At 47.5% G+C, this 24,597-nt stretch overlaps 1 protein-coding gene across 1 annotated transcript in view; it reads right to left on the reverse strand.

Annotated features, from left to right (window-relative positions):
- Positions 1-3,941: 3,941 nt before the first annotated feature.
- Positions 3,942-24,597, reverse strand: part of LOC144673073 (uncharacterized) — a 44,071-nt gene continuing 23,415 nt past the window's right edge. Inside the window, exons 3-5 of the mRNA XM_078535069.1 lie at positions 19,149-19,256; positions 8,196-8,282; positions 3,942-4,389 (exon numbers count right to left, since the gene is read on the reverse strand). Of these exons, the coding sequence (XP_078391195.1) occupies positions 8,233-8,282; positions 19,149-19,256 (158 nt within the window). The 3' untranslated portion in view covers positions 3,942-4,389; positions 8,196-8,232. The remainder of the gene's footprint in view (positions 4,390-8,195; positions 8,283-19,148; positions 19,257-24,597) is intronic.

The following is a 24,597-nucleotide window of genomic DNA, read 5'->3' on the forward strand; positions in this document are numbered from 1 at the left end:
CCAGAGGGAGGGGGCGGGGACGATGGAGAGGGCAAAGAGGCGCTGAAGCCGGAACCGGGGGGTGGGGGGGGCGGGGAGAGAAGGGAGGGGAGGATCTGATAGTAGGAGGCGGGTCTGAGGGGAGGAGGCGGGGTCTGAGGGGAGGAGGCGGGTCTGAGGGGAGGAGGCGGGGTCTGAGGGGAGGGGGCGGGGTCTGAGGGAGGGGGCGGGATCTGAGGGGAGTAGGCGGGATCTGAGGGGAGTAGGCGGGATCTGTAGCAGGGTCTGAGAGGAGGAGCCGGGGACTGAGAAAGAGTCGGGGTCAGAGGAGGGGGCGGATCTGAGGGCAGGAGGCGGGATCTGAAGGAGGGGGTGGGGTCTGATGGGGGGGTCTGTGGGGAGGAGGCGGGTCTGAGGGGAGGAGGCGGGATCTGAAGGAGGGGGTGGGGTCTGATGGGGGGGTCTGTGGGGAGGAGGCGGGTCTGAGGGGAGGGGGCGGGGTCTGAGGGGAGGGGGCGGGGTCTGAGGGAGGGGGCGGGGTCTGAGGGAGGGGGCGGGATCTGTAGCGGGGTCTGAGAGGAGGAGTCGGGGACTGAGAAAGAGTCGGGGTCAGAGGAGGGGGCGGATCTGAGGGCAGGAGGCGGGATCTGAAGGAGGGGGTGGGGTCTGATGGGGGGGTCTGTGGGGAGGAGGCGGGTCTGAGGGGAGGAGGCGGGGTCTGAGGGGAGGGGGCGGGGTCTGAGGGGAGGGGGCGGGGTCTGAGGGAGGGGGCGGGATCTGTAGCGGGGTCTGAGAGGAGGAGTCGGGGACTGAGAAAGAGTCGGGGTCAGAGGAGGGGGCGGATCTGAGGGCAGGAGGCGGGATCTGAAGGAGGGGGTGGGGTCTGATGGGGGGGTCTGTGGGGAGGAGGCGGAGTCTGAAGAACAGCTTCCATCCCCTGTTTTTAACCCACTTCTTGAATCGCAACTCACTGAGCACCCACCCATCACCTTTCAAGCCACCCATCACCCTATACACCCACCCGTCTCCCTATTAACTAACCCGACACTCTATAAACCCACCCGTCACCCTGTAAACCCACCCGTTACCCCATAAACCCACCCATTACCCTATATCCCACTCGTCACACTATAAACCCACCAGTCACCCTATATCCCACCCGTCACCCTATATCCCACCCGTCACCCTATATCCCACCCGTCACCCTATATCCCACCCGTCACCCTATATCCCACCCGTCACCCTATAAACCCACCAGTCACCCTATATCCCACCCGTCACCCTATAAACCCACCCGTCACTTTATAAGCACACCCGTTACCCTATGAATCCACCAGTCACCCTATATCCCACCCATCACCCTATAACCCACCCGTCACCCCATAACCACACCCGTCACATTAACCCACCCGCCATCCCATAAACATATCCGTCACCCCATAAGCCCACCCATCACCCTATAAACACACCCGTCACCCTATAAACCCACCCATCACCCTATAAATACACCCATCACCCCATAAATCCACCCATCACCCTATAAACCCACCGGTCACCCCATAAACCCACCCATCACCCAATAAACCGACCCGTCATCCTATAAACCCACCCATCACCCTATAAACATACCCATCACCCCATAAACCCAACCATCACCCTATAAACCCACATATCACCCTATAAACCCACCCATCACCCTATAAACCTACCCATAACTCCAATAACCCACCCATCACCATATAACCCCACCCATCACCTCCTAAAACCCACCCATCACACTATAAACACACCCATCATACCATAAACTCACCCATCACACCATAAACCCACCCGTCACACCATAAACCCACCCGTCACACCATAAACCCACCCGTCACACCATAAACTTACCCGTCACACCATAAACCCACCCGTCACACCATAAACTCACCTGTCACACCATAAACCCACCCGTCACCCTATAAACCCACCAGTCACCCTATAAATCCACCCGTCTCCCTATAAACCCACCCATCTCCCTATAAACCCACCCATCTCCCTATAAACCCACCCGTCACCCTATAAACCCACCCTATAAAACCATGCGTCACCCTATAAACCCACCCGTCACCCTATATCCCACCGTCACGCTATAAACCCACCTGTCACACTATAAACCCACCCGAAATCCTATAAACCCACCCGTCACCCTATTCACCCACCCGTCACCCTATATCACATCCGTTACCCCATAAACCCAACCGTCATCCTATATCCCACCCGTCAACCTATAAACCCACCCGTCTCCCTATATCCCACCCATCACCCTATGAACCCACCCGTCACCCTATATCCCACGTGTCACCCTATATCCCACCCGTCACCCTATAAACCCACCCGTCACCCTATAAATCCACCCGGCATACTTTAAACCCACCCATCACCCTATAAATCCACCCATCACCATATAAACCCACCCATCACCCTACAAACCCACCCATCACACTATAAACTCACCCATCACCCTATAAACGCACCCATCACCCTATAAACCTACCCATCACCCCATAAACCCAACCATCACCCTATACACCTACCCATCACTCCATAAACCCACCCATCACCCTATAAATCCAACCATCACCCTATAAACCTACTCATCACCCCATAACTCCACCCATCACCTCCTAAAACCCACCCATCACACTATAAACCCACCCGTCACCCCATAAACCCACCCGTCACACCATAAACCCATCCGTCACACCATAAACCCATCCATCACACCATAAACCCACCCGTCACACCATAAACCCACCCGTCACCCTATAAACCCAACCCTCACCCTATAAACCCATCCATCACACCATAAACCCACCCGTCACCTTATATCACACCCGTCACCCTATAAACCCACACGTCATTCTATAAACCCACCCGTCACCCTGTAATCCCACCCGTCACCCTATAATCCCACCCGTCATCCTATAAACACACCCATCACTCTATAAGCCCAACCCTCACCCTATAAACCCACCCGTCACCTTATATTCCATCCGTCACCTTAAAAACCCACCCATCAGCCTATAAACCCACCCGTCACCTTATATCTCACCCCTCACCCTATATCCCACCCATCACGCTATAAACCCACCCATCAACCTATAAACCCACCCATCACTGTATAACCCCACTCATCACCCCATAAACCCACCCATCACCCTATAAACCAACCCATCACCCCATAAACCTACCCGTCACCCTATAAGCCCACCCGTCATCCCATAAATTCACCCATCACCCTATAAACCCACCCGTCACTGCAGAAACCAACCCGTCACCCCATAAGCCCACCCATCACCCTATAAACCCACCCGGCACGGTGAACTCTCACCCATCGTCCTGCACCCCCACCCAGCACCGTGAACTCTCACCCATCCCCCTGCACCCCCACCCAGCACCGTGAACACTCACCCATCGCCCTGCACCCCCACCCAGCACCGTGAACTCTCACCCATCGCCCTGCACCCCCACCCAGCACCGTGAACTCTCACCCATCCCCCTGCACCCCCACCCAGCACCGTGAACTCTCACCCATCCCCCTGCACCCCCACCCAGCACCGTGAACTCTCACCCATCGCCCTGCACCCCCACCCAGCACCGTGAACTCTCACCCATCATCCTGCACCCCCACCCAGCACCGTGAACTCTCACCCATCGCCCTGCACCCCCACCTATTGCTCCGAAACTCCACCCATTATGGCACAGCCCACCCATCACCCACACTCATTGTCCTGATTTCCATCGAATGCATTGAACCCCTCCACCCGTGGCCCCAAGTCTCAGTGGTAGACACTGATCAGCATGGAACTTGTCCAGATCACTAACGTAAGAGGAATGGGGGATTATTATGAAATGGAATGGTCCCTGGACATGAAATGAGATACAAACACTGAGACGATAAGGAAGTAAGCAGACAAGATCAGGCTACAACAGTTAATGTTTATTTAACAATCCACTGAAAATCAAAACAATATGACATTGATAAATAGCAAAAAAACTGCCTCAAACCTTTGGCTTTCTTTATCAGATCCTGTCTGAAGTGAACTTTTTCCCTTTAAGATGATAAGTTGAATCTGATTCTGAAAAACTTTATTTACTAAACTGGAATCAAGAATGGCAGAAACCTATCTCACAGATTGTACTAAACGTACAGTCCATGAAATCCAATACCCTTGTCATTTTCTCACTTCTTTATTACGTCTTCCAAAATTCAGATTGACACAGATCCTGCATTAATTCATTGCTGTTACTCCCGCCACCTTTCCCTTTCCATTCCTAAATACATTTGTTTGCCAGCATTTCAATCTTGGGGCAGCCAGATGCAAGAGTTTGTTGATTGGAACTTCCAGAATATCACAGCTACATGCACTGCAAAAAGACATGGATCATGATGTTGGTTGAGTTGAAAAATGATTAATCTCATAAGATACTCTCGTAGTGAAAGTAGATTAATTGCATTTATAAGCTTACAGGGGTCAGCAATATGATTTGATCTAAAATGGACCTGTTCTGAACTGAAATTCTCTGTGTCATGAAACTATCATATTTTTCATAATATTATTGTAGGCTTTTGGGCGTGAGTGTGGATGGTTCTGTTTGTGAGATTGATTTAATTAGACTAGAGACTCTTAGACTACAAGATTGGAATTATCAAGAGTTAGAGGTAAAATAGGCTTTTGAAATTGAGATGGATAAGCTAGGGTGAGGGTTCCACAGATAGGGTGTGAAGGAAATTTGCATTTTTAGATAAGTGAAGGAGTTTTTTGATTTTCAAAGGGATGGGGTAATGTTTACAACTAACTAGATAAGTGAGGCAAAGTGATATGCTTATTTTTCCCCAGAAGTGCTGACCATAATGGTGACATGAAAGATTTTTATATTATGGGAAAAGTAAATTTCCAAAGAAATGTAGAACTTTACACATTAAAGAAAAAAAGAAACATATATAAAGAAGGATGGAAGGCTATGTGGGGGTATGGCTGTGCAAAACACCATGTGGAACAGACTTTGGGAGTGGGGGAAGGGGGGAGATTCGAGACACTCTGAAGAGAAGTGCTGCTCCAGTAATTAAAGTTGTGTTAAAAAGCCTTTGGGATTCCACTATCGAGTGGGTGCTGTGGTAACCTTACTGGATTGCCCCTTTAAATTTAAAATCTATTTTTCTAGGTTGCCTTAAAAGGGGTGTGTAGTCAGGAATCAGGTTAATTAGGAATGTTTGGGATTTGTTATAATACCAAGTAACTGTAATCTTATATATGTGTTTGAATTCTTTTATTTTGTTAATAAATGTTTTAACTTAATGTTTAAAATCTCTAAAGGTGTTAGTGGACTCATTACTTCTGAATTCATTGCATAAATCTTCTCGTAATAAATACAAATTGCCAAACTGTTGCAATAGCGCGACCAAGTTCCCCTTGTGGATTTGCTCCACCAGGCATGTACCACCTGCCACATCATAACATGTGATATACTGGGATTGGCTGGGAACAAGGCTTTGAGATTAGTTTTGGATTGTTCTAAGTGAGATCTGGTACAGACACAATGAACTGAATGGCCTCATCATCTGCTACAATGAGATGTTTGTAGATCAGACCTGGAGTATAAGGCTCCAGCACATAGAGGGTTAGTGTGGGACTGAGCACAGTACCACCCACACAGTGATCTAAGAGAACTCATGACCCGTATCTCGAGGTCAGCGCAGTTTTGGACACAGCTGTGTGTTGAAGCAAGCTACAATAGAGGCATTTGGAAAATTGCCCAGTTATGTCCTGTACACAAAAAGCAGAACAAAGGCAACTCGGCCAATTACTAGCCCCTCTCTACTCTCGATCGTCGGTAAAGTGATGGAGGAGTCATCAGCAGTGCTATCAAGTTGCACTTGCATAGCAATAACCTGCTCACTGATGCCCAGTTTGGGTTCCACCAGGGCCACTCAGCTCCTGACCTCATTACAGCCTTGGTTCAAACATGGACAAAAGAGCTGAACTCCCGAGGTGAGGTGAGAGTGACTGCCCTTGACATCAAGGCTGCATTTGACCGAGTGTGGCATCAAGGAGCCCGAGCAAAACTGGAGTCAATGGGAATCTGGAGGAAAATTCTCCACTGGTTGGAGTCATACCTAGCACAAAGGAAGATGGTTGGAGTTGTTGAAGGTCAAACATCTCAGCTCCAGGACATCACTGCAGGAGTTCCTCAGGGTAGTGTCCTCAACCCAACCATCTTCAGCTGCTTCATCAATGACCTTCCTTCCAATACAAGGTCAGAAGTGAGGATGTTCACTGATGATTGCACAATGTTCAGCACCATTCACGACTCCTCAGATACTGAAGCAGTCCATGTCCAAATGCAGCAAGACCTGGACAATATCCAGGCTTGGGCTGACAAAAGGCAAGTAATATTCACACCACACAAGTGTCAGGCAATGACCATCTCCAACCATCGCCCTTTGACATTCAACAGCGTTACCATCACTGAAACCCCCACTATCAACATCCTGGGGGTTACCATTGACCAGAAACTGAACTGGACTAGCCAAATAAATACTGTGGCTACAAGAGCAGGTCAGAGGCTCGGAATCCTGCAGCAAGTCACTCACCTCCTGACTCCCCAAAGCCTGTCCACCATCTACAAGGCACAAGTCAGGAGTGTGATGGAATACTCCCCACTTGCCTGGATAAGTGCAGCTCCCACAACACTCAAGAACCTTGATACCATCCAGGACAAAGCAGCCCCACTTGATTGGCATCACTTCCACAAACATTCACTCCCTCCAACACCGACGCACAGTAGCAGCAGTGTGTGTACCATCTACAAGATGCACTGCAGGAATTCACCAAGGCTCCTTTGACAGCACCTTCCAAACCCATGGCCACTATCATCTAGAAGGACAAGGGCAGCAGATAGATGGGAACACCACCACCTGGAAGTTCACCTCCAAGTCACTCACCATCCTGACTTGGAAATATATCGCCGTTCCTTCACTGTCGCTGGGTCAAAATCCTGGAACTCCCTTCCTAACAGCACTGTGGGTGTACCTACACCACATGGACTGCAGCGGTTCAAGAAGGCAGCTCACCACCACCTTCTCAAGGGCAACTAGGGATGGGAAATAAATGCTGGCCCAGCCAGCAAAGCCCACACCCCGTGAATGAATAAAAAAAACTCAAACCCTTTCAAATAGATGATCGTTCATGTTTCCATCTTGTCTTGGCTTTTGGGTCAATAAAAATATAATATCCCCACTCCTACTTACCTATGGACTCCTGCAAGATACAAACATTTTCCTTGTCACCTTCTAATTCTGCTTTGAAATTCGAACAACCTATCAACTTATCTAAAAATGTAAATGTTAGTTCTAACTTATTTGCTTGTACCTTTAACGTTTTCATGGTTTCAAACACCCAGGCAGCTTGACTCCGATTAACCTCTGCCCGGTTTAATTAAATCCCACGCATAGACACATGGACATCCAGCCTTCTTTACAGTATCTCACAGTAATATTGGGAAAAATTGATATTTTCTTTACAATACCAATAGTGGTGTTTTTGGAATGTTGGTTGAGTTGAAAAATGATTAATCTCATAAGATACTCTCGTAGTGAAAATACATGCCAGTGTCATTGTAAATACGCTAACAATGCTCAACATTGTCTCAAGCTGCTACGACGTTAGGACTGTGCAATAAACCATTATTTCTTCATTTCTATAAAGGTTGGTTAAGCACATACTGTCTTGTATGTACTCATTAAATTCTTTCACAAGTACTCAGTATTGCAAGCTCTCAGTTTCACCAGGGGACCATAGTCTCATCAATTAGTTTAACCTATGTAGAGACAGATGTGTTGGTGAGTGAAAAAGAGGGAGAGAGAAGGAGAGGGACAGAGATGGAGAAGCAAAAGATGGAGTGATAGGGGAACAAAAGGGGGAATGGGAAGAAAGGAGGAGAGAGGAAGGGGTGAGGAAGGGAATGGGAAAAGGAAAAAGAGAAGGGGAGGGAGGTGAGGAATAAAGAGAGGGAGTAGAAGGGAAAACTTAAGAGACAGATATGGGGTCAAGTGAAAGGGGGAGAGCAGCACACAAAAATTAAAGTGGGGGAGAGGTTAACACACTCGGAATGCTATGGGCACCACAATACTCCCAGACCACAGAAAACAAATTGTACGGATTAAACTTTACCGGAAACAGCGTAAATTGCATCAAGCTGTCGCAATTCTCATCTTGTCCAGAGCCGACTTGCTCTTTTCTCAAGGTTCCATGTCTGCACTGTAAATAAAATATACAAGGTATTCAATTCAGTATGTGAATAATGGGAACTCCGTTTTTGTATAAACTGCCAATTGAAAGCAGGACAGCCCTTGCAACAGTCACAATCCTATTGCATTTTTAACATCAACCTGGTGGGATGAACAACAACTTGCATTTATATCGCACCCTAAAATAGGAAAACATCCCTAGGCACTTAACAGGAGTGCATCTGACACACAGTCAAAGAAAGAATTGTTAAGAGGGGACGCTTAAAGTTGACCAACGAGGTATATTTTGAGGAGGATCTTAAAAGAAGAGAGAGGGGGAAGGTATAGGGAGGGAATTCCAGAGATTAAGGTCTCAGCAGCTGAAGGCACAGGTGCATTGGTGAAGCTGCTATTTTCCTTGGAGAAGAGAAGGCTGAGAGGAGATTAACAGAGGCATTCAAAATGATGAGGCGTCGGGACAGAGTAGATAGGAAGAACCTGTTCCTATTGGTTGAAAGATTGAGAGCCAGAGGACACTGATATAAGGTAAGTGGCAAAAGAAACAACATGAAGGAGAAACATTTTCATGCAGTGAGTGTTAGGATCTAGAATTTCACTTTTAAAGATTCTTTAACGGGGTGGGTTTCGCTGGTTAGGCCCAGCATTTATTGCCCATTCCTTGTTGCCCTTGAGGAGGTGGTGGTGAGCTGCCTTCTTGAACCGCTGCAGTCCACGTGGTGTAGGTACACCCACAGTGCTGTTAGGAAGGCAATTCCAGGAGTTTGTCCCTGTGGTGTAGGTACATCCACAGTGCTGTTAGAGAGGGAATTCCAGAAGTTTGTCCATGTGGTGTAGGTACACCCACAGTGCTGTTAGGGAGGGAGTTCCAGAATTTTGACCCAGCGACAGTGAAGGAACGGTGATATACTTCCAAGTCAGAATGGTGAGTGACTTCGGGGGGAACTTCCAGGTGGCGGTGTTCCCATCTATCTGCTGCCCTTGTCCTTCTAGATGGTAGTGGTCATGGGTTTGGAAGGTGCTATCTAAGGAGCCTTGGTGAATTCCTGCAGTGCATCTTGTAGATGGTACACACACTGCTGGTACTGTGCGTCGGTGGTGATGGAGGGAGTGAATGTTTGTGGATTTGGTGCCGATCAAGCGGGGCTGCTTTGTCCTGGATGGTGTCGAGCTTCCTGAGTGTTGTGGGAGCTGCACTCATCCAGGCAAGTGGGGAATATTCCATCACACTCCTGACTTGTGCCTTGCAGATGGTGGACAGGCTTTGGAGAGTCAGGAGGTGAGTTACTCGTCGCATGAGTAGCCACAGTATTTACATGGCTAGTCCAGTTCAGTTTCTAAGAACATAAGAAATAGGAAGAGGAGTAGACTATTTGGCCTTTCGAGCCTGCTCCACCATTCAATAAGATCATGGCTGATCTTCTTGTCTTTCGATTTCCACATTCCTATCTAACACCGATACCCTTTGCCTAACAAGAATCTATCTACCTCTGTCTTAAAAATAGTCAGCGACCCCGCCCCACCACCTTCTGAGGTAGAGAGTTCCAAATTCACTCAACCCTCTGAGAGAAAAAGTTTCTCCTCATCTCTGTCCTAAAAATTGACCCCTAATTTCAAAACAGTGCCCCCTAGTTCTGGACTCACCCACAAGAGGAAACATCCTTCCCATGTGCACCTTGTCAAGGCCGTTCAGGATCTGAAATACTTCAATCAAATCACCCCTCACTCCTCTAAACTCCAGTGGAAACAAGCCCAGTCTGTCCTACCTTTCCTCATAAGACAACCCGCTCATTCCAGGTATCAATCTAGTAAACCCCCTCTGAACCATCTCCAACGCCGTTATATCCTTCCTTAAACGAGGAGAAGAAAACTGCACACAGTATTCAAGATGTGATCTCACCAGTGCCCTGTATAAATGAATTATTGACCATTCTGGTCAATGGAAATCCCCAGGATGTTGATAGTGGGGGATTTAGTGATGGTAATGCCATTGAACATCAAGGGACAATGGTTGGATTCTCTCTCTTGTTGGAGATGGTCATTGCCTGACACTTGTGTGGTGTGAATGTTACTTGCCACTTGTCAGCCCAAGCCTGGATATTGTCCAGGTCTTGCTGCATTTGGACATGGACTGCTTCAGTATCTGAGGAGTAGTGAATGATGCTGAACATTGTGCAATCATCAGCGAACATCCCCACTTCTGACCTTATGGTGGAAGGAAGGTCATTGATGAAGCTGCTGAAGATGGTTGGGCCGAGGTCACTACCCTGAGGAACTCCTGCAGTGATGTCCTGGAGCTGAGATGACTGACCTCCAACAAACACAACCATCTTCCTTTGTGCTAGGTATGACTCCAACCAGCGGAGAGATTTCCCCCTGATTCCCATTGACTCCAGTTTTGCTAGGGCTCATTGATGCCACACCTAGTCAAATGCTGCCTTGATGTCAAGGGCAGTCACTCTCACCTCACCTAACCTCACCTCAGGAGTTCAGCTCTTTTGTCCATGTTTGAACCAAGGTTGTAATGAGCTCAGGAGCTGAGTGGCCCTGGCGGAATCCAAACTGGGCGTCAGTGAGCAGGTTATTGCTAAACAAGTGCCGCTTGATAGCACTGTCGATGACCCTTCCATTACTTTACTGATGATGGAGAGTAGACTGATGGACCGGTGATTGGTCGGGTTGGATTTGTCCTGCTTTTTGTGGACAGGACATACCTGGGCAATTTTCCACATTGCCGGGTAGATGCCAGTGTTGGAGATGTCACTGGAACAGATTGTCTAGGGGCGCGGCAAGTTCTGGAGCACAAGCCTCCAGTACTATTGCCGGAATATCAGTCAGGGCGCAGAGCCTTCCTCGTATCCAATGCTTTTAGTCATTTCTTGATATCATGTGGAGTGAATTAAATTGGCTGAAGACTGGCATCTGTGATGCTGGGGAACTCCGGAGGAGGCTGAAATGACGGGGTTTATAGGTGATGGGGTTGGTAGGTGACGGGGTTTATTGGTGACGGGGTTTGTAGGTGACGGGGTTTGTAGGTGACGGGGTTTGTAGGTGACGGGGTTTATATTTGACGGGGTTTATAAGTGACGGGGTATGTAGGTGACAGGGTGTCTAGCTGACGGGGTTTATAGGTGACGGGGTTTATAAGTGACGAGGTTTATAGGTGATGGGGTTTGTAGATGACAGGGTTTGTAGGTGACGGGGTTTGTAGGTGACGGGGTTTGTAAGTGACGGGGTTTATAGGTGAGGGGATTTATAAGTGATGGGGTTTGTAGGTGACGGGGTTGGTAGGTGACGGGGTTTATAGGTGACGTGGTTTATAGGTGACGGGGTTTATAGATGATGGGGTTTATAGGTGATGTGGTATGTAGGTGACGGGGTTTATATTTCACGGGATTTATAGATGACGGGATTTATAGGTGACGGGGTTTATAGGTGACGGGGTTTATAGGTGACGGGGTTTATAGGTGACGGGGTTTATAGGTGACGGGGTTTATAGGTGGCGGGGTTTATAGGTGACGGGCTTTATAGGTGACGGGCTTTATAGGTGACGGGCTTTATAGGTGACGGGCTTTATAGGTGACGGGCTTTATAGGTGACGTGTTATGTAGGTGACGGGGTTTATAGGAGATGTGTTTTATAGGTGACGGTGTATGTAGGTGAAGGGGTTTATAGGCGACGGGGTTTATAGGCGACGGGGTTTGTAGGTGACGTGTTATGTAGGTGACGGGGTTTATAGATGACGGGGCAGGTAGGTGACAGGGTTTGTAGGTGACGGGGTTAGTAGGTGACGGAGTATATAGGTGAAGGGGTTTGTAGGTGATGTGGTTTATAGGTGACGGGGTTTATAGGTGACGGGGTTTGTAGGTGACGGGGTTTGTAGGTGACGGTGTATATAGGTGACGGGGTTTATAGGTGACGGGGTTTATAGGTGACGGGGTTTATAGGTGACGGGGTTTATAGGTGACGGGGTTTATAGATGACGGGGTTTATAGGTGACGGAGTTTGTAGGTGACGGGGTTTGTAGGTGACGGGGGTTTATAGGTAACGGGGTTTGTAGGTGACGGGGTATTTAGGTGACGAGGTTTGTAGGTGACGGGGTTTGTAGCTGACGGGGTTTATAGTTGACGGGGTTTGTAGGTGATGGGGTTTATAGGTGATGGGATTTGTAGGTGACGGGGTTTGTAGGTGACGGGGTTCATAGGTGACGGGGTTTATAGGTGACGGGGTTTATAAGTGACGGGGTTTATAGGTGACGGGGTTTGTAGATGACGGGGTTTAAAGGTGACGGGCATTATAAGTGATGGGGTTTATAAGTGACGGGGTTTAGAGGTGACGGGGTTTGTAGATGACGGGGTTTGTAAGTGACGGAGTTTGTAAGTGACGGGGTTTATAGGTGACGGGGTTTACAGGTGACGGGGTTTACAGGTGTCGGGGTTTATAGGTGATGGAGTTGTAGGTGACGGGGTTTGTAGGTGACGGGGTTTATAGGTGGCGGGGTATATATGACGGGGTTTATAGGTGTCGGAGTTTATAGGTGATGGAGTTTATAGGTGACGGGGTTTATAGGTGACGGGGTTTATAGGTTCTGGGGTATATAGGTGACGGGGTTTATAGATGACGGGGTTTATAGGTGACGGCGTTTGTAGGTGACGGCGTTTGTAGGTGACGGCGTTTGTAGGTGACGGCGTTTGTAGGTGACAGGGTTTGTTGGTGACGGGGTTTATAGGTGACGGGGTTTGTAGGTGACGGAGTTTGTAGATGATGGGGTTTGTAGGTGATGGGGTTAATAGGTGATGGGGTATATAGGTGACAGGGTTTGTAGATGATGGGGTTTGTAGGTGACGGGGTTAATAGGTGACGGGGTTAATAGGTGACAGGGTTTGTAGGTGACGGGGTTTGTAGCTGACGGCGTTTATATTTGACGGGGCATGTAGGTGACGGGGTTTATAGGTCACGGGGTTTATTGGTGACGGGGTTTATAGGTGACGGGGTTTGTAGGTGACGGGGTTTGTAGGTGACGGGGTTTGTAGGTGACGGGGTTTGTAGGTGACGGGGTTTATAGGTGATGGAGTTGTAGGTGACGGGGTTTATAGATGTCGGGGTTTATAGGTGACGGGGTATGTAAGTGATGGGGTTTATAGGTGATGGGGTTTATAGGTGACGGGGTTTATAGGTGACGGGGTTTATAGGTGATGGGGTTTATAGGTGATGTGTTATATAGGTGACGGGGTATTTAGGTGACGGGGTATTTAGGTGACGGGGTTTATATTTCACGGGATTTATAGGTGACGGGGTTTGTAGGTGACGTGGTATATAGGTGACAGGGTTTATCGGTGACGGAGTTTATAGGTGACGGGGTTTATAAGTGACGAGGTTTATAGGTGATGGGGTTTGTAGATGACAGGGTTTGTAGGTGACGGGGTTTGTAAGTGACGGGGTTTGTAAGTGACGGGGTTTATAAGTGACGGGGTTTATAAGTGACGGGGTTTGTAGGTGACGGGGTTTGTAGGTGACGGGGTTTGTAGGTGACGGGGTTTGTAGGTGACGGGGTTTATAGGTGATGGGGTTTATAGATGACGGGGTTTATAGGTGACGGGGTTTGTAGGTGACGGGGTTTATAGGTGACGGGGTTTATAGGTGACGTGGTTTATAGGTGACGGGGTTTATAGATGATGGGGTTTATAGGTGATGTGGTATGTAGGTGACGGGGTTTGTATTTCACGGGATTTATAGATGACGGGGTTTATAGGTGACGGGGTTTATAGGTGACGGGGTTTACAGGTGACGGGCTTTATAGGTGACGGGCTTTATAGGTGACGTGTTATGTAGGTGACGGGGTTTATAGGAGATGTGTTTTATAGGTGACGGTGTATGTAGGTGAAGGGGTTTATAGGCGACGGGGTTTATAGGCGACGTGTTATGTAGGTGACGGGGTTTATATGAGATGTGTTTTATAGGTGACGGTGTATGTAGGTGAAGGGGTTTATAGGCGACGGGGTTTATAGGCGACGGGGTTTGTAGGTGACGTGTTATGTAGGTGACGGGGTTTATAGATGACGGGGTTTATGGATGATTGGGTATGTAGGTGGCGGGATTTATAAGCGACGTGGTTTATAGCTGACGGGGTATGTAGGTGACGGGGTTTATATTTGACGGGGTTTATAAGTGACAAGGTTTATAGGTGACGGGGTTTATAAGTGACGGGGATTATGGCTGACGGGGTTTGTATGTGACGGGGTATTTAGGAGACAGGGTTTATAGGTGACGGGGTTTATAGGTGACGGGGTTTATAGGTGACGGGGTTTATAGGTGACGTGTTATGTAGGTGACGGGGTTTATAGGTGACGGGGTTTATAGGTGACGGGGTTTATAGGTGACGGGGTATGTAGGTGACGGGGTTTGTAGGTGACGGGGTTTATCGGTGACGTGTTATGTAGGTGACGGGGTTTATAGCTGACGGGGTTTATATTTGACGGGGCATGCAGGTGACGGGGTTTGTAGGTGACGGGGTTTGTAGGTGACGGGGTTTGTAGGTGACGGGGTTTGTAGGTGACGGGGTTTAGAGGTGACGGGGTTTAGAGGTGACGGGGTTTAGAGGTGACGGGGTTTGTAGGTGACGGGGTTTGTAGGTGACGGGGTTTGTAGGTGACGGGGTTTGTAGGTGACGGGGTTTAGAGTTAACGGGGTTTATAGGTGACGGGGTTTATAGGTGACGTGTTATGTAGGTGACGGGGTTTATAGGTGACGGGGTTTATAGGTGACGTGTTATGTAGGTGACGGGGTTTATAGGTGACGGGGTTTATAGGTGACGTGTTATGTAGGTGACGGGGTTTATAGGTGACGTGTTATGAAGGTGACGGGGTTTATATCTGACGGTGTTTGTAGGTGACGGGGTTTATAGGTGACGGGGTTTATAGGTGACCGAGTTTATTGGTGACGGGGTTTATAGGTGACGGGGTTTATAGGTGACGGGGTTTATAAGTGACGTGGTTTATAAGTGACGGGGTTTATAGGTGACGGGGTTTATAGGTGACGTGGTTTATAGGTGACGGGGTTTATAGGTGACGGGGTTTATAGGTGACGGGGTTTATAGGTGACGGGGTTTATAAGTGACGTGGTTTATAAGCGACGGGGTTTATAGGTGACGGGGTTTATAGGTGACGTGGTTTATAGGTGACCGAGTTTATAGGTGACGGGGTTTATAGGTGACGGGGTTTATAGGTGACGGGGTTTATAAGTGACGGGGTTTATAAGTGACGTGGTTTATAAGTGACGGTGTATATAGGTGACGGGGTTTATAGGTGACGGGGTTTATAGGTGACGGGGTTTATAGGTGACGGGGTTTATAGGTGACGGGGTTTATAGGTGACGGGGTTTTTTAGGTGACAAAGTGTTTGAATGTGTAATTGTAAGTGACTTCAGGGCATTTATTCCAGGGCAGATGCAAGAAGTAGAAGCATTCGGAAGTGGATGTGAGTGGCAGAAGCAAGTGGTAGGGATGGCCTAATGTGTGACTGATAAGACACGAGCAGCAAGAAGACATGGGATGTCAGGATGAAGAGAGCAGCCATAAATATGGGTTGGTTCGGATTATATGGAGAGTGTGAGTCAGTGAGGATAATATAGGTTTATAGGTGACGGGGTATGTAGGTGACGGGGTTTATCGGTGACGTGTTATGTAGGTGACGGGGTTTATAGCTGACGGGGTTTATATTTGACGGGGCATGTAGGTGACGGGGTTTATAGGTCACGGGGTTTGTAGGTGACGGGGTTTGTAGGTGACGGGGTTTGTAGGTGACGGGGTTTAGAGGTGACGGGGTTTAGAGGTGACGGGGTTTAGAGGTGACGGGGTTTATAGGTGAAGGGGTTTGTAGGTGACGGGGTTTGTAGGTGACGGGGTTTGTAGGTGACGGGGTTTGTAGGTGACGGGGTTTAGAGTTAACGGGGTTTATAGGTGACGGGGTTTATAGGTGACGTGTTATGTAGGTGACGGGGTTTATAGGTGACGGGGTTTATAGGTGACGTGTTATGTAGGTGACGGGGTTTATAGGTGACAGGGTTTATAGGTGACGTGTTATGTAGGTGACGGGGTTTATAGGTGACGGGGTTTATAGGTGACGTGTTATGTAGGTGACGGGGTTTATAGGTGACGGGGTTTATAGGTGACGGGGTTTATAGGTGACGGAGTTTATAGGTGACGGAGTTTTTAGGTGACGTGTTATGTAGGTGACGGGGTTTATAGGTGACGGGGTTTATAGGTGACGTGTTATGTAGGTGACGGGGTTTATAGGTGACGGGGTTTATAGGTGACGGGGTTTATAGGTGACGGGGTTTATAGGTGACGTGTTATGTAGGTGACGGGGTTTATAGGTGACGGGGTTTATAGGTGACGTGTTATGAAGGTGACGGGGTTTATATCTGACGGGGTTTGTAGGTGACGGGGTTTATAGGTGACGGGGTTTATAGGTGACGGGGTTTATAGGTGACGTGTTATGAAGGTGACGGGGTTTATATCTGACGGTGTTTGTAGGTGACGGGGTTTATAGGTGACGGGGTTTATAGGTGACTGAGTTTATAGGTGACGGGGTTTATAGGTGATGGGGTTTGTAGGTGACGGGGTTTATAGGTGACGGGGTTTATAGGTGACGGGGTTTATAGGTGACGGGGTTTATAAGTGACGTGGTTTATAAGCGACGGGGTTTATAGGTGACGGGGTTTATAGGTGACGGGGTTTATAGGTGACGGGGTTTATAGGTGACGGGGTTTATAGGTGACGGGGTTTATAGGCGACGGGGTTTATAAGTGACGTGGTTTATAAGTGACGGGGTTTATAGGTGACGGGGTTTATAGGTGACGGGGTTTATAGGTGACGGGGTTTATAGGTGACGGGGTTTTTTAGGTGACAAAGTGTTTGAATGTGTAATTGTAAGTGACTTCAGGGCATTTATTCCAGGGCAGATGCAAGAAGTAGAAGCATTCGGAAGTGGATGTGAGTGGCAGAAGCAAGTGGTAGGGATGGCCTAATGTGTGACTGATACGACACGAGCAGCAAGAAGACATGGGATGTCAGGATGAAGAGAGCAGCCATAAATATGGGTTGGTTCGGATTATATGGAGAGTGTGAGTCAGTGAGGATAAGAGGGCAGTAAAGTCAGAGGAGAGGGAACTTTAGGTGTTGACATGGTGGTTAAAATCAGCGAGGATGACAAACCCCTCGCTGTAGACACAGAAAGGCCAAAGCAGCGCAGGTCACAGTGAGGAATATGACATGGTACTTGGCTGGGTGGTTCATGCCAAAGATTTTCAAGTCGAGGCAAAAGGGCTTGGACAACTAGTGTGTCAGTCACAGTCGCATTGTATTTCTGACACTAGTGTATCGGTCACAGTACCATTGTATTTCTGACACTAGTGTATCAGTCACAGTACCATTGTATTTCTGACACTAGTGTATCAGTCACAGTCCCATTGTATTTCTGACACTAGTGTATCGGTCACAGTCCCATTGCATTTCTGACACTAGTGTATCGGTCACAGTCCCATTGTACTTCTGACACTAGTTTATCGGTCACAGTCCCATTGTATTTCTGACACTAGTGTATCGGTCACAGTCCCATTGTATTTCTGACACTAGTGTATCGGTCACAGTCCCATTGTACTTCTGACACTAGTTTATCGGTCACAGTCCCATTGTATTTCTGACACTAGTGTATCAGTCACAGTCCCATTGTATTTCTGACACTAGTGTATTGGTCACAGTCCCATTGTATTTCTGACACTAGTGTGTCAGTCACAGTCCCATTGTATTTCTGACACTAGTGTGTCAGTCACAGTCCCATTGTATTTCTGACACTAGTGTGTCAGTCACAGTCCCATTGTATTTCTGACACTAGTGTATCGGTCACAGTCCCATTGTATTTCTGACACTAGTGTATCAGTCACAGTCCCATTGTATTTCTGACACTAGTGTGTCAGTCACAGTCCCATTGTATTTCTGACACTAGTGTTTCGGTCACAGTCCCATTGTATTTCTGACACTAGTGTATCGGTCACAGTCCCATTGTATTTCTGACACTAGTGTATCGGTCACAGTCCCATTGTATTTCTGACACTAGTGTATCGGTCACAGTCCCATTGTATTTCTGACACTAGTGTATCAGTCACAGTCCCATTGTATTTCTGACACTAGTGTATCGGTCACAGTCCCATTGTATTTCTGACACTAGTGTATCGGTCACAGTCCCATTGTATTTCTGACACTAGTGTATCAGTCACAGTCCCATTGTATTTCTGACACTAGTGTATCGGTCACAGTCCCATTGTATTTCTGACACTAGTGTATTGGTCACAGTCCCATTGTATTTCTGACACTAGTGTATCAGTCACAGTCCCATTGTATTTCTGACACTAGTGTATCGGTCACAGTTCCATTGTATTTCTGACAACACCTGGACAATTAGTGTGTCAATCACATTAACAGGCAAATGGTACTCAGTAGAAACTATAGCCTACGTTTTAAATAGCTGATACAACAAAGGTAGATCTCACAAATTTCACCAAGTCCTTCAAAAACATGTCACTCACAGTCTCGTTGTATCCCTGACAACACTTGGACAATTATTGAGACAGTCACAGTCCCATTGTATTCTCGATAACGCTTGGATAATTTGTGCACCAGTAACGATCCTATTGGATTCATTATAACCCTTTGACAATTAATGTACCAGTCGCAGTCCCATGGTATAAGTGACAACCCTTGAGCAGTACTGTGCCGGTCACAGTTTTATTGTACTTGTGGCAACCTTTGGCCAGTTAGTGTGACAGTCACTAAATTGTGCACAATGCATCATAGCATCATTATAAAATTTTCATTACTTACTGTACTTTAATGCGAAGATAAGACCCAGTCCCACAATAGCTATGTAGGCCATCACTGCAGTTGTGACTGTTGTTGCAATGTCACCATATGGAAGGGTGCATCTTTTAACTGTAGATAGAAATGTGAGAAGTTACAATATCAAGGTACATCATGTGATGAATGCTGCACTTGCAAAAAGCTTATATTTTTGGAGATATGTGTAAAAGGACAAGAAGCTGAAGGCAGGGTTAGAGGACGTGAATGGAAAATTTCACTCCTTAAGTTTTACCAGACCAGATCCGCCAATGGATTTTATTAAAGGATTGGGATAAAGGAGTCTCTGGCTCCTCGTGCTCCGTGTGGGAAGCCGGGAACATTTCCAGTGCCCGGGACCAGCATGTGTGCAAGAAATGTGTCCAGCTCCAGCTCCTGGAAGCTCGGGTTTCAGAGCTGGAACGGGGGCTGGGGACACTGTGGAGCATCCATGAGTCTGAGAGCATCGTGGATAGCACGTTTAGAGAGGTGGTCACACCGCAAATGAAGGGCCTTGAGGAAGGAAGGGAATGGGTGACCACCAGGCAGCCCAAGAGAAACAGGCAGGTAGTTCAGGAGGCCCCTGGGGTCCCGCTCGCAAATTGGTATTCCAGTTTGGAGGCTGATGAGGGCGCTGGTTCCTCCAGGGAGTGCGGACAGAGCCAAGCTTCTGGCACCACAAGCAGCCTGTCTGTACAGGAGGGGAGGAAGAGCAATAGTAATAGGGGATTCTATAGTCAGGTGAACAGATAGGCACTACTGTGGCCATCAAAGTGACTCCAGGCTGGTATGTTGCCTCCCTGGTGCCAGGGTCCGGGATGTCACTGAACGGCTGCAGGGCATCCTGAAGGGGGAGGGTGATAAGGCAGAGGTCATGGTACATGCAGGGTCCAATGACATAGGTAGAAAGAGGGATGAGGTCTTGCATCAAGAATTCAGGGAGTTAGGCAGTAGACTAAAAAACAAAACCTCTCGGGTTGTAATCTCTGGATTACTCCCAGTGCCATGTGCTAGTGAGCTCAGAAATAGGAGAATAGCTCAGATGAATACTTAAGAGTTGGTGCAGGAGGGAGGGTTTTAGATTCCTGGATCACTGGGACTGTTTCTGGGGAAGGTGGTACCTGTACAAGTGGGACAGTCTACATCTGAACCAGAGCGGGACTAACATGCTTGCGGGCGGGTTTGCTAGTGCTGTTGGGAGGAGTTTAAACTAATTCGGCAGGGGGCGGGGACACAGAATGTTAGCAGAATAGGGACACATCATAATACAGTAAAACAATCAAGTCAGAGGGAGTACAGCTGCATTAAGTTTTAAGGGAGTAAGGCAAGGCTGTATAGCCTCTACTTTAATGCCAGGAGTATTACAGGTAAAACGGATGAGTTAAGGGTGAGGATTCACACGTGGAATTGTGGTATAGTAGCCATCACCGAGACATGGTTGAGGGAGAGGCAGGATTGGCAGCTCAACATTCTGGGATATAGAATCTTCAGGTGAGACAGGGGAGGGGGTAAAAGAGGAGGAGGTGTTGCATTATTAGTTAAGGAGTCAGTTACTGCAGTAAGGAGAGATGATATCTTGGAGGGGGCATTGAATGAAGCTTTGTGGGTAGAGCTTAGGAATAAAAATGGGGCAGCCACATTGTTAGGTGTTTATTAGAGATCCCCAGATAGTCAGTGGGAAATTGAGGAGCAAATATGTGCACAATTTGTGGAGGTATGTAAAAACAATAACAATAGGGTAATTATATTAGGTGATTTCAACTTTCCCAACATTAATTGAGATAGACATAGTGTTAAGGGCTTGGATGGAGTGGATTTCTTGAAATGTGTACAGGAAAACTTGCTAGGTCAATATGTAGAAGGTCCAACAAGGGACGGTGTATTGCTGGACTTAATAACCATAAGACCATAAGACAAAGGAGCAGAAATTAGGCCATTCAGCCCATCGAGTCTGCTCCGCCATTCAATCTGATAAGTTTCTCAACCCCATTCTCCCGCCTTCTCCCCATAACCTTTGATCCCCTTACCAATCAAGAACCTATCTATCTCGGGGAATGAAGCCGGACAGGTGGCTGAGGTGGTGGTGGGGGAGCATTTTAGTGATAGCGACCACGACATGGTACAGTTTAAGTTTGTTATGGACAAAGAAATAGACAAGTTGAAACAAATGTTTTGGATTGGGGGAGAGTGGATTTTAGTAAAATAAGGCAGGATCTGGCCAAGGTAGACTGGGAACAGTTACTTGTGGGGAAATCTACAGAGGAGCAGTGGGGGGTGTTCAGAAAGGAAATGGGGAGGGTGCAGGCTCAACATGTTCCCTCTAGGGTGATAGGAAGGAGTAACAAGCCCAGAGAACCATGGATGACCAGAGATATTCAGGTTACAATGAGAAGGAAAAGAGAGGCTTTTAGCAGGTACGAGGGGAGCAAATCAGCAGAGGCATTAGTGGAGTACAGACAGTGCAGGGTGGAGCTTAAGAAAGAAATTCGGGGAGCAAAAAGGGGATATGAGAAAGCTCTGGCTGGTAAAAGTAGGGAAAATCCCAAGATATTCTCTAAGTATATCAATGGGAAGAGGATAACCAGGGAAAGAGTAGGGCCCATTTGAGAACAAGGAGGCAATTTATGGGTGGAGCCAGAGGACATCGCTGGAGTGTTGAATGAATACTTCATATCCGTCTTCACCCAAGAGAATGAGGATGAAGGTATTGAACTTGGGATAGAGACTGCGAGGTTCTTAAGCAAATTGATATAGGGAGTCACAGGCAGGCTTAAAAATGGACAAATCTCCAGGCCTGGATGATTTGTGTCCCAGACTGCTGAGGGAGGCAAGGGAGGAGATCGCAGGGGCTCTGACCCAAATTTTTAATTCCTCTCAGGCCACGGGGGAGGTACCAGAGGACTGGAGAACAGCTAATGTGGTTCCGCTATTTAAGAAGGGTTGTAGAGATAAGCCAGGGAACCACAGGCCAGTGAGTCTCACGTCAGTGGTAGGGAAACTATTGGAGAAATTTCTGAAGGAGAGTTTCTATCTCCACTTGGAGAGGCAAGGTTTGATCAGGGATAGTCAGCATGGCTTTGTCAGAGGGAGGTCATGCCTAACAAATTTGATTGAATTTTTTGAGGAGGTGACCAGGTGTGTAGATGGGGGTAGTGCAGTTGATGTAGTTTATATGGATTTCAGAAAAGCCTTTGACAAGGTCCCACATGGGAGACTTATAAAGAAGGCAAATGCACATGGGATACAGGGTAATTTGATAAGGTGGATTCAAAATTGGCTTAGTTGTAGGAGACAGAGGGTGATGACAGAAAGATGCTTTAGTGACTGGAAGCCAGTGTCCAGTGGCGTACCATAGGGATCTGTGCTCGGTCCCCTATTATTCGTCATTTATATAAACGACATAGATGACTGTGTGGTGGGGTAGGATTAGTAAGTTTGTGGATGACACAAAGATTGGCCGGCTGGTTAACAGTGAGGTTGAGTGTCTTGGGCTACAGGAAGATATAGACGGGATGGTCAAATGGGCAGATAAATGGCAGATGGAATTTAACCCTAAAAATTGTGAGGTGATACACTTTGGAAGGAGTAATTTGACAAGGAAGTATTCAATGAACGGCATGACACTAGAAAGTTCTGAGGAACAAAGCGACCTTGGTGTGTGTGTCCATAGATCTCTGAAGGCAGAGGGGCATGTTAGTGAGGTGGTGAAAAAGGCATATGGGACACTTGCCTTTATCGATCGAGTCATAGATTACAAAAGTAGGGAGGTCATGTTGGAGTTATATAGAACCTTGGTGAGGCCACAGCTGGAGTACTGTGGGCAGTTCTGGTCGCCACATTATAGGAAGGATGTGATTGCACTGGAGGGGGTGCAGAGGAGATTCACCAGGATGTTGCCTGGGAAGAAACATTTAAGTTATGAAGAGAGGTTGGATAGACTTGGGTTGTTTTCGTTGGAGCAGAGAAGACTGAGGGGCAACCTGATCAAGGTGTACAAGATTATGAGGGGCATGGACAGGGTGGATAGGGAGCAGCTGTTCCCCTCAGTTGAAGGGTCAGTCAGAAGAGGGCATAAGTTCAAGGTGAGGGTCAGGAGGTTTAGGGGGATGTGAGGAAAAACTTTTTTACCCAGAGGGTGGTGACGGTCTGGAATGCGCTGCCTGGGAGGGTGGTGGAGGCGGGATACCTCACATCCTTTAAAAAGTACCTGGATGAGCACTTGGCACATCATAACATTCAAGGCTATGGGCCAAGTGCTGGTAAATGGGATTAGGTAGGTAGGTCAGGTGTTTCTCACGTGTCGGTGCAGACTCGATGGGCCGAAGAGCCTCTTCTGCATGTGTGATTCTGTGATTCTATAAATCTGTGCCATCAAGACTCTCAGGAAACTAGCTAAGGAGGCTCTGCAAGAGTGTGCCATTTTGGTGACAACCATCTTTGGGAAACTCAGCTGGAGTGGAGCTGCTGATGAAAGCAACTTAAAGGCCAAATCCAGTGAGTGGTAAACGTGGGACATATTCTACGTGGACTTTTGAGGGACTTGGTGAAATTTGTGAGACCTTTGTTGTATCAGCTATTTAAAGTGTAGGCTATAGTTTCTACTGAGTGCCATTTGCCTGTTAAATTATGTTTAATCTATGTTAGTTTTAGTTCAATTATACAAGTAACAGTTTTAAAAAGCGAAATCCTGCCCATTGAGATTTTTCTATTGGTGTTGTTTGGGAAGTCCAATTCTTTCACATTTCTGGTCTCCACGGGCATCATAACAATTACTTTAAAATTACCAGATTACAGTGTTACATTCAGAACACTGCATGAGAAAAAGATAACTGAATTCCTGTCATATTAGTGTTACAGTAAGATTACAGTATTACTGCCAGTATTACAGTCACTATTATTTTACAGCATTAAAGTAAGATTACAGTATTACCAGGTTACAATAGAATTAATTGATTCTTTTCATGGGATGTGGGCATTGTTGCTAACGCCAGCATTTGTTACCCATCCCTAATTGTCCTTGAACTGAGTGGCTTGCTAGGCCATTTCAGTGGACAGTTACGTGTCAACCCCATTACTGTGGGTCTGGAGTTACGTGTAGGCAAGACTGGCTAAGGACGACCAGTTTCCTTCCCTTGATCATCATCACTGACAGTAGCCTTATATACGAGATTTACTCATTGAATTTAAATTCCACCAGCTCCATGGGGGGATTTAAACCCACCATGGTGCTGGGGCATTAGCCTGGGCCTCTGCATTACTGGTCTAGTGACATGATCACCACATCATTGTCTCCCATTACTTCCCACATTACTTATTGCAGTAAGGGTGGTAGAAGTGGGGAACTCTATCCCGCCTAAAGCAGTGGACTTAGACTTCGTTCTTCTGGTCATGTGTGGGACAATGGGCAGCAGGACTCTGAATGAGGACAGAATAGTTG

The sequence above is a fragment of the Cetorhinus maximus genome, unplaced genomic scaffold (genome assembly GCF_964194155.1).
Source record: "Cetorhinus maximus unplaced genomic scaffold, sCetMax3.hap1.1 HAP1_SCAFFOLD_244, whole genome shotgun sequence".
NCBI lineage: Eukaryota > Metazoa > Chordata > Chondrichthyes > Lamniformes > Cetorhinidae > Cetorhinus > Cetorhinus maximus.